The 10287-nt window shown below is 35.6% G+C and overlaps 2 protein-coding genes across 4 annotated transcripts; one reads left to right on the top strand and one right to left on the bottom strand.

The window, feature by feature from the left end:
• Positions 1-150: 150 nt before the first annotated feature.
• Positions 151-5022, top strand: LOC114168486 (FMN binding protein). 2 transcript variants are annotated; one of them, XM_028053364.2, is made up of 13 exons: positions 151-411; positions 651-716; positions 846-932; positions 1298-1396; positions 1733-1828; positions 1983-2048; positions 2198-2288; positions 3151-3218; positions 3313-3378; positions 3638-3688; positions 3895-3959; positions 4306-4389; positions 4746-5022. In XM_028053364.2, exons 1-12 carry the CDS (start codon positions 241-243, stop codon positions 4361-4363), a joined length of 984 nt encoding a protein of 327 aa, XP_027909165.2. In that variant the 5' UTR covers positions 151-240; the 3' UTR covers positions 4364-4389; positions 4746-5022. The 2 variants fall into 2 exon arrangements, with proteins under 2 accessions (XP_027909165.2, XP_027909242.2); XM_028053441.2 differs by lacking the exon at positions 1733-1828.
• A 2180-nt stretch (positions 5023-7202) lies between these two features.
• On the bottom strand, positions 7203-9535 carry LOC114194904 (uncharacterized). Of its 2 annotated transcripts, none has more exons than XM_028085314.2 (6): positions 9247-9535; positions 9103-9149; positions 8669-8909; positions 7821-8100; positions 7599-7676; positions 7203-7475 (listed from the first exon to the last, which is right to left on the bottom strand). In XM_028085314.2, the coding sequence occupies exons 3-6, from the start codon at positions 8905-8907 to the stop codon at positions 7425-7427; spliced, it is 648 nt and encodes a 215-aa protein (XP_027941115.1). In that variant the 5' UTR covers positions 8908-8909; positions 9103-9149; positions 9247-9535; the 3' UTR covers positions 7203-7424. The 2 variants fall into 2 exon arrangements, with proteins under 2 accessions (XP_027941115.1, XP_027941111.1); XM_028085310.2 differs by having other exon boundaries at positions 9078-9149; positions 9247-9534.
• Positions 9536-10287: the final 752 nt, after the last annotated feature.

Genomic DNA, 10287 nt, shown 5'->3' on the forward strand with positions numbered 1-10287 from the left:
TGTTTTATTTGATTTTTTTACCATGTAAATATATATATATATATATATATATATATATATATATATATATATATTATGGAAACCATGTAAATATTCTTTTATTCTTTAAAATTATTAAAAAAAAAATTATTTGGTCGGAAACTTGTTACCAAAATACTTGTGTTATGTGTCGGAGTTGGAATTGCATTGTTCTATTTCACTGTTAGTGGTAAGGGAGAGTTTGGTACACAAACTAGCACCATGAAGAGCATGGTGACGCCATTGATGAGGGTCTCACCCTTTCATCACCGAAATGGCCATAATACCCTTCCCTTCTTCTCTCCCGCACGCTACCCTTCCTCACCAAACTTCTCTTTCTCCCCTCTCTCTCTCACTCTTTCCATGGCCGCTTCACCCCAATCTTCCGCTCCGGTACCTTTCTATTCTCCTTCTTTCGTATTTTTCTTCCACCCAATTCAACCATAATTAGCTTGCACGCTTCAAAATTTAAACTTTGCATCGCATGGTTGGAATTTGGATTTTTTTTTTTTTGTTTAATTGGGTCATGTTGTTTCTGAATATGTCATTGATATGAGTCTTTGTTCGTTACGTGATGATCACTATGCATGAATAAGTAATAACAGTGTGTTGTTGATGGTTTAAAAAATCAGGCTGCGTCGCGTGGTGATGCTAAAATCGACAAAGATGGTGTATTTCAATTGATTCAAGCACATCAGGTATTTGACATTGGTTCTCGGTTCAATTCAGTTTGTTGCGTGTGAACTTGGAAGTGGTTGAAATAGAATGAATATTTATGGGTGTGATTGGTTGTGTGTTAATTTATTGGGGTTGTTTTGGTATGATAGGAAAAAGCTGCTAGACTTCCACCATTAGAGGAAATTCGAACTGTCCTTGATCGTAGCGTTCGCGGGATGCTCTCTACATTCTCCAAGGTTTATCTATTTTCCTTAAGAAATCTGATGGTAAAAAAAGATAGCTTTAAATGGAAAAATGCTGAAAGTGTCTTTGAACATTACCAATTCTGAAAGTTTTTTAAATGGAGAGAGGTTCGTTTTGCCTTTCTGGAAGTTTAGTTCTGCCCTTTCTTTCGTGGTCAATTATTCAGTTATTATTGGTATTAAAAGACTAAGGGGTCTACAAACTTTCACACCCAATTAACATGAACAGAATTCAAGTTTGGCAGAGAAATGAAATTGAAATCTGGCTGCCTTCTGAATTTTGTCTTCTCATATATTTGACATTAAATTATTTCGTGTTTATTAGCAAATGACTTAATCTTCTGATTTTTAACAAGCAGAAGTTCGATGGCTATCCATCAGGGTCTATGGTTGACTTTGCATGTGATGCAAATGGATATCCTATATTAGCAGTGAGCGACCTGGCAGTTCATTCCAAGGTTTTTCCTTTTTCTGTTCTTCCTCCGAAATTTCCCTGTTGTTGGAAAATGACAAATATAAATAATTTAAAGATTGAAACTGCTTCTTGTTGAGAACTGACTTCAAAATTTGATGTTGAATGCGGTTTTTTGTGAACTAGTTTGTATATAGCGATTCAGTACATTGTGCTGAATTTGGCTTGTACAATACCACTAGTTCAATTTGAAATCCTATTTTCCATGTCCTCAACCAACACGTGGTCTTGTTAACAATTATTACCCATAAGAGCATCTTTTGCAACCAACACCTACCCAGTTAAAAGCTTGCTTCCATTGCTAAAGACTGCTTTTATGCAGGACCTAACTGCCAATCCTAAATGTTCATTACTTGTGGCTAGAGATCCTGAAGATAGGACTGATTTAGTGATTACTATACACGGTGATGCTATCACTGTAAGTTATGATCTTCTGTTTATTTCCCTGTTATACATGATTTCTGTGTTTTCGTTTCCATTCACTGTTGCACGTTGGATTATGTAATTATTATACTACAATAACGTTATATGAAGGCTTTGCAGTTTAATTGCATTGCGGGTTGTTTTTTCAGGTACCTGAAAAGGATAAAGAAGCTGTTCGGGCTGCATATTTGGCAAGACATCCCAATGCATTTTGGGTAAATTTGTTCACTGTCCCCTCTGTAACTTGTATCTTTACCTTCTTCTTATCATTTTTTAATTATTAACTCTAAAAGCTTCTGATATAACTTGTACCTTTTCCTTATTGTTTTTGAATTAACAATTCTAAAACATTCCAATATTGAAGGTTGACTTTGGAGACTTCAAATTCTTGCGCATTGAACCAAAAGTTGTACGATTTGTGTCAGGCGTTGCCACAGCTTTGTTAGGATCAGGAGGTTTGTTAACCATATCATTCTTGTTGGTTTCATTTGCTGTTAATGCTATATTGCAAGGTTCCTTTAATAATGTTTGGATGAATGAGTTTGGAGGGGGAAAGGAAGGGCGAATTAAGTTTTCATATAAGTAAACTTTTAACTATTTAATTTTCTTAAAACTAAAGGATATAGTGGTAGATAATTGTGTAAACTGCTTGTCATCTTAGTAAAGTTGAAAGCAGTTTATTAGAATAATACATAATAGTTAGTTGTCAGAATAATGGAGGTTAATTATATTAGATATGCTAGGCAGTTAAAGTGTTATTTGAAGGGAGTTAGTTTATGCTGGAGGATAGGGTAGAAGAGGGGATGGTTGAATGATTGATTATTCATTGTTGTTGAAGCCTTAAAGGTAAGAGCAGTTGGCAGGCAATAGGATGAGCTTTAATTGTTAGATTTGTGGATGTTTGGAAATCATGATGTTGAGAAAGCTCTTCTAACACGATCTTTAAAGTGTGTAATATTCATTGTTTAATTTAAATCGTTTTGTGATCTTACCCTACTGAGACTAAGAGTGGTTTCATCCTTATTTTCTCACTTTAGAGACTTTTTCTCGGATGAGTTTTTTTTCTCTCTCTTGATGATGATGCATTCTTTGCATCATATGGGATGACACAAACCATGTCTTTCTAGTAGGTTTCTTCAAATGTAAAAGTGTACTGGTTTGCATTCTGTGGTAAATTTTGTTTCTTTAATATCTACATAACTGTTGTTGATCATAATGCCAATGGCATCAAAATTGAGTGCTTTCTCTGGATTATAATTGAATTTCACGCGTTCTCTATATAATCCTTATGTCATGCTTTTTTTATTTGATTTTCAGAGTTTACTGGAGATGAGTATCAATCTGCAAAAGTTGACCCCATAGCTCAATTTTCCAAGCCAGTGGCGGTACTGATCTCTGACTGATCATCATGTTACACATCTGCAATGACTTTCAGAAGTCAGTCATTTTTTGTTCTAATATAAGTTGTGTTTTTAACAGTCTCATATGAACAAAGATCATGCTGACGATAACAAAGTGATTGTGCAGCATTGGACCTCAGTTCCAGTATGACATCTTGACCATTCTACAGTATACAATGTAGATAATAAAAGAGGCTCTTTCGTTCAATTGCTAATATAGTGTAAAATTACTTTGTTAAACCAGTGTGCAATATGATATGTTAGTGTGTGATGTGAGAGTAGTATTTCATGGGGTTCCATATGGTCAGGCATAAGAATCTATGGTCTATAACATAAGACAATATGTTCTGTAAACAATACATGTTCAGCCTTAATTTAACTGAATTGATTATCATCAACTGCAGGTGGACTTTGCATACCTTTTAGATATGGATAGTCTTGGTTTCAATGTTAAGGTACTGCCTTCATTAGTTATTGACATTATTTACCATTCCATTAGGAGCTATTTATAAAATAATTTAAAATTTTCTTATAAATTTGGGAAATGAAGTCTTCTACAAGTTGGTCCTTTCAATAATAATCTTTTGTCACCAACTGTGTTTTAATTTTGTTCGAGTTTGAATCTGTACCTTATATATTGGAAGAATCAACTTTTTTGCAGGCTGGTTATCAGGGTGATACTTTCAAGCTTCGTGTTCCTTTCCCTCGACGCGCAGAAGATAGAAAGTGAGACATGATATTTATATGAACTCATCTTCTGCATAAAATGACATGTGACATGTCTGCCTTCAAGAGATCAAATATGCTCATCTGTTTTCTAGTTTACTTATGAAATTCTATGTTCATCTGAACTTTGATGAAAATGGGAGCATTACTGTGTTAGCCTAGGCTTTACTGTTGTTGAGTTAATCAATTAACTTGCTGCTTCCAATCAGACAAATTCTACTTTTCTAACTATTATCATCCTTTTGGGATGGTATTAATCATGCCGATATGGGTTTCTGATAAGAAATCAGGAAATAAAAAAACCTTTCTGCAGAGAAATGATTACTATATTGTTTTTTTCTTTTAGGGATGTGAAGACTCTCATTGTTGAGATGCTTCAAGCTGCCGGGCCAAAAGCTGAATGATGACTCCACAGATCAATGATGAAGAGGTGCTCATCCAAAATTCATTTAATCCTTCAATTCAATCTGTGCTTCACACTCCTAGATTTGTAATTTTTTTCAGAGATTAGTTCACCGTGCCTTGCTACTATATATCCCAATGCCAGATAAATACATGCATACTTACTGCTAATTTTTTTGTCTGCTACTTACCAACTTTCAATTCATGCCTTTGGTGATCCCTAATTGAGTTTCTTGGTTTTGTGGTCAAAGAAACGTTTTCTGGTATGAATTGAACTGTAATAAAGCCTGCCAAAATGCAAAAAAAGTAGTGAAGACTCTTAAAAAATGGGGTATTATGAAAGGTGCTTTCTGTTCTCATCCCTTTCTGTTTGAAATGCTGCAGCACTTACCAGATATCCCTCTTGGAAAGAAGAAAAATATACACATCGAAAAAGGAAATGCATTTATATTTTCCATAAAAGAAGACGACAAAGGAAATGGTTGACTTTCTTTATTTCTTGTATATACACTATTTTTTTTTTTTTCACGAGGAAAAGCACTTCAAAATTCAGATTGTGTGATGTTTCTCAAAGAAACAAACCCTTTAATATACATAAGTGATTTTATGTGAATTTCTTCCAGATGTACTATTGTTATGAATGAACCCTTTTGAGAAACAAGAGTAATTATTTACTTTTTGGTACATGCATCAGAAAATTGTGAGCATCACCCAAACTTTCTTTGAATTTGTGAGCACTTGATCTAATCAGAAGTTCAAAGGAAATGAACTCTTGGAAACTAACTACATTTGTGTTATGAGAGAAAGTACAGTGAAGTCACATCTGTTTGTCTGCGGTGATGATTTATGTTCTTTGACATAATGGGAACACAGTGGCTCTTGCTGAGAGAATGTTATGTCTATCAAGTTTGCTAAACGGCCAAGGACTTAGCCCTCTTTTTAGACGTAGCTACTGCTGTTGCTTATAGAGAAAGTACTGTTGGGAAGTTTGAGTGGTTACACCTAATGGATTCTACAACTTGTTACAATTGATTAATATTTTGTTTGAACTGGACAAGACAAAGAACAAAAGGAAAAAGCAATGAAAGTTAAGATTGTCTGAATTATGAGAAAAAGAGTGAAAATGATTAGAAATTGAAAAAAAAAACATACATATATATATAATCATAAAGTATTGATGATATAATAATCAGTCATGTTTTGGAATATAATCAGCTCAATCAAGGCTTACGAGAAATCTTTGTCTGATTTAAAGAACAGGTGTTTTGAAAACCGTTTTACTGGTGTGAACTTACAAAATACATAACATGTTTGTAGAAATCTCCTAGAAAGTGTGAATCGTCTGTTACAAGTGTGAAAAACAGTAATTGAACATACTATTAACAAATTTTGTTTTAAAATATGTATTCTCGAAGGTAACTTCAAACACAACGTTAATTTAAGTCTCGTCCTTTCAGACAGTATATATTATTGTTTGAAAAAAAAATATATCATTGCATATAACAATTATTTGATGTTATGTTTAAAGGAAACATTTTTAAAATCGTAGACTCTACCAAATGATCTTTCGACAAAATGATAAGACGTTAAAGGAATGCGCATGTTTAAACATTTTAAAGTAAAATGATCTGATACATAAATATTATTTTATGATTAAAGATAGTTAAATTGTCCTATAAATAAGAAACGGGGAGAGATGTTTGACAAGTGCGCACGACGAAAGCACAGTGAGCTGAAACAAAGTCCTTTTTACACAGCGTCTCTTTTAAAAGCAAGCAAATGGAAAATGGTACCTTCAAAGCTGCAAAGATGCACGTTTTTGCAAGCTGTCTTCGGTGTTAACAAGTCAAAATTTGATATTTTAGCAAGTGTTTTACTCTTACTATAATCTTTTATATTCACTATTTTCTTTTGAATGACAAAAGGTCAATTTTTCTTGGCAAGTGACAAGAGATAACCTACAATTTATCCAAGTTTCATATCTAGGGAAGAACTTGGTGACAGATTTCTTGTCCCATTGTAGCTGAAAACAAAAGCCGACCAAATACCAAAAGGGAAAACATTTGCTGCCCTTTGTTTCCTTCTTTCTTTCATCGATCAATTTCTGGCACCCTTTGTTTCTTATTCTTTTTCTGCTAATTCATCAGATAAATAGTAGAAAGTGTAAATAAAATGCTTCACGTGTTACAACTACCTCACTTTGTGAATCCCACAAGAGGGTTTTGATTTGAGGGATCATGGAAATTTCTGTCACACACACATCCACTTCATACATAGGCTTGAGCAGGTTCAGCAATAGACCCAATTAGATTTTGTGTATTGAAATGAGATGGAAGAGTTTCCAAATTAAAGAGATAATCGATGAAAATGAAAAATTGCACCAGTGTTAAGATAGGCACAAGAGAATGAGTGAGATACCGTGGTGGTACACTGCTACAAGTAGATGATGCTTAATTTGGCATCATGCTACCATGCCCAATGATGGATATGCCTAAGGCTTAAAACCCTTCAAGTATTTCCTTTCCTTATTAGTTATCCTATCTATCTTTTTATAACTTTCGAGGTTCTGACGGTCAAAAACTAAATCATTCACAACAACAACATCCCAAGGTACATCATCCTAGGGTTATGTCGGCAAACTAAAACTGTGGGGCACAGCATCGTATGCATAAATCATAAACGGCTTTGCCACAAGATCATCCAAACTCCAAGCTAACCACTTTCATCGATGTTTCTCACAAAAGTACGAGAAAAAAAAAACACTGTGAAGAGGTTGCTTAAGGAGTGCAGACATCAGAAGATTCGGATCAAGGAGAGAGAGAGATGAAGAAAGATAGAAGGTGAGAAAAATAATTTTCTTAATTAATTGAAATGGATCGGATCGGATCTTACTCGTTTACAAAAAGAAAAACATGAGGAGGGGGCAACATACATGCCACACAAATATAAAAAAACTTGAATCATCATCTGCATCATCTTCTTCTTCAATGGAACACCATCTCCAAAACATTCAGTGCTTAAAAGGCTTTTTTCTTCTTCCTTCCCCCTCTAGTTCTTCCACCATCATTCAGAATCACTCTCCATGCTTCCCATGGCCTTCAACCCTCTTGGTCTCTGCATCAAAAGAGAGAACATGAACAAATCTCAGAATTCAGATTCAGATCCAGTCACGAAAAATAGGGTAAAAAGTAACAACCCCACAACACAAAATGGCACAACCACCAACCAACCACTTACCTTCTTGTTACTTTTCTTCTCCCTGACTTCATATCTCTCTTGGCACATATCAGTCAACCACGCCCCAGGGCTCACCAACTGTAACCCAAGACCAGCAGTAAGAAACACAGGATAAGGTGGTGAGAATGAAGATCAACCCAACCAAAACACCCACCACAATTTTCCCTTTTTTCCCCCTCAAAAAAAAAATACCCTTTTGCTTCTTCAGAGAGAAAAACTTACAAGTAAGCTTCTTTGGATGAGTTTCGCCCTCTTTTTGGGTCGCTGAGGAAGCTTGCAACCCTTCATGGCCAGAAAATCTTCCTCTTTCTCCTTGCTTGAAAGAGTGATGTAAAGCTTGGGCCACACTAGAGCTCGTTCCTCGCCGTTGTTACCGTCGCCGGCGACTTTTCCGCTCTCCTCTGCCGAACCCCTCGTCGTGTAGTACCGGTCCTCCTTCTCCGGCGACGCTGATTTCCTGGTCTCGCCAACCGACGACCGGAGAATCGCCCCATCGGAATTCCTGCACCCAAATTTTCGGTCAATTCACATAAAAAAATTGAGAAAATAGGGAAATTTCATACATTATCGCAGAATTAACAGATCCAATGCAATATCTTCCTGATAAAGCAGAAACAAATTAAAAACGTTTACACCCATAAATTACACGCTTATCTCATCTGGGTATGGTAAAAAAACTTGATTTTCCACATCAAAAACTTGTTCTGGCGGTAAAGTTACCATAAATGAAAAAAGAACGATTTTTGTCCCTTGGCTGCTGCTTCTCATCATCCACTGAGAATTCTCAGCAACCCAAAACGAAAAACACCAACACATTCCATTTCATCAAAAACCTCTTTTTTTTTCTGAAAACCAAACAAAACGAGAGGAAAGTGAAAAAAAAAACGAAAATAAAAAGGGAAGTTTCTCCTTGATGCCGTGCTCTTCCTCTACCCAACTTCAGGAAAAACAGCATCATTACATTCAGTCAAAAAAAATTGCATCTTCTTCGGGAAACCCAACCAGAGCCAAAAAGAAAGGGGGGAGAAAATTTGAAGACAATCTTTAGTCGATATTGGTATTGTAAGCACCTCGTGAGGCGATTGGGTTGTTGATGATGGTTATGAGAGGCTTCTTTCTCGGCCACAGTGACCCCAGAACGATGATCCAGTGCAGAACCAAGTTTCCTTCTGATTCCACCGTTGAGCCTCGTTGAAATCCGAGGGTCCTTCACCCTCACACATCTCAGCCGCTTCCTGTGCCCCCACTGCAAGAAAAACTCTGGCTCAGAACCCTTGCACCCTTTCTGGTTCCTCTCTTCTGTCTCCATACCTACACCACACAGAACAACAAAACCGCTCATCAAGCTTCAGTTTTTCACCATACAGAAAAAGGGGGAAAAAGTGGCAAATGGGGAAACAAAAACCCAATTCTGGTGAAAGGGTGTGTGTGGAGTATGGTGGATTGTAAAAAACGAGATTCAGACGAGAGGTGGAATACCAAACCGTGAAGGATTACCCCCAACCTCAAGATCTGCGTCTCTGAAGAGACAACCCTTTGCGAAAAGATATTCTGCCGGATGAAACCAAAAAAAGGGGTCAGAACAAGGAGCGTGTGAAGAGAAGAAAAAACACCCTTGAATGAGAACAACAACAAAAAAAGAACTCACAATGGTACAAAATGACGCTCAGAGATAAAGGGTATGTGTTTTCTTCAGCAAACAACAACAAAAAGAGGAAAAAAACACAGATCTTCTTGTGTATTAATAAATTTGCAAGCTTTTATTTTCCTTTGCAAACGTTTTGGTGGATTCTTACTCTCCCGCACCCTGTGTATCTGTATGAGGAAGAAGTGGCTTCTGAAGCAGTCTCCCTCTGGGGAAGTTGAAATGGGGTTTGAGGGTTATTCTCCTCTTCTCTCTTCTTCTGGCGTTCTCTTCTGTAATGGCCATCGTTGTTGTGTGGGTTTGTGTATTTATCCTTCTTGTGAAGTGATGGAAAACTAGAGAGAATCAGAGCCGTTGGATGGGAAGAAAAGGGTTTGGTGATTGATCACAGTTGGGGGGACCCACACCCTCAGACTCTTCTTCCCTCTTTTCTCAATAATTGTCAAACAAAAATTAAATTAAATAACGTAATAATAATTTAATGATTTTCTAATTGTATTTTTATTTTTTTATTTATTCATGTTGGAGTTGGAGAATAGGAACTCGATAAATGGGGTTGGTAATAGAATGAACCTGCTCCAATTGATGGATTTGGGCTTAGTTTTGGGCTGAGATATTGGGCTTAAAGCTATTTAAATACTCATTAACAAAAATTGGCATCATTTGTTTCAATCATTCGTCAAAAGAAACTGTCTCTTTGTATTAATTATTTATTACTTACAGTAAAAATAATAAAATTCCTTTCTTGACATAAAAACAACTGAAGTGAATGTAGGACTTCTAATATTTTTTTTTTCATAGACGTGATTGCGAATCGATTAGAAACAAATTTATATATGAATTGTTCATAGTTTTATGTATAAAGATTAGAAATCACTGTTATAAATTTGATTTTTTATTGATATCTAAGTATTACTAACTATGTACAATAAACTTTTCATGTATATAATAAATATTTTAAAAATCATATCAGCTATACTTTTTTATCAATTGATATTAAAAAAAAATTGTACATGTATTTAAAATTTTTAAAATTGTATTAAA

This window comes from Vigna unguiculata, chromosome 1 (assembly GCF_037176805.1).
Source record: "Vigna unguiculata cultivar grain cowpea cultivar isolate G323 ecotype 2 chromosome 1, ASM3717680v1, whole genome shotgun sequence".
NCBI lineage: Eukaryota > Viridiplantae > Streptophyta > Magnoliopsida > Fabales > Fabaceae > Vigna > Vigna unguiculata.

Coding starts and splice junctions, on each gene's coding strand:
- LOC114194904 (XM_028085314.2), bottom strand. CDS start 8,907: ATGGAGACAGAAGAGAGGAACCAGAAAGGGTGCAAGGGTTCTGAGCCA. Junction 8,101..8,668: donor CAACCCAATCGCCTCACGAG/GTGCTTACAATA, acceptor ATTTGGGTGCAG/GAATTCCGATGGGGCGATTC. Junction 7,476..7,598: donor AGAAGAAAAGTAACAAGAAG/GTAAGTGGTTGG, acceptor CTTTTGATGCAG/AGACCAAGAGGGTTGAAGGC.
- LOC114168486 (XM_028053364.2), top strand. CDS start 241: ATGAAGAGCATGGTGACGCCATTGATGAGGGTCTCACCCTTTCATCAC. Junction 717..845: donor AATTGATTCAAGCACATCAG/GTATTTGACATT, acceptor TTGGTATGATAG/GAAAAAGCTGCTAGACTTCC. Junction 3,219..3,312: donor AATTTTCCAAGCCAGTGGCG/GTACTGATCTCT, acceptor TGTTTTTAACAG/TCTCATATGAACAAAGATCA.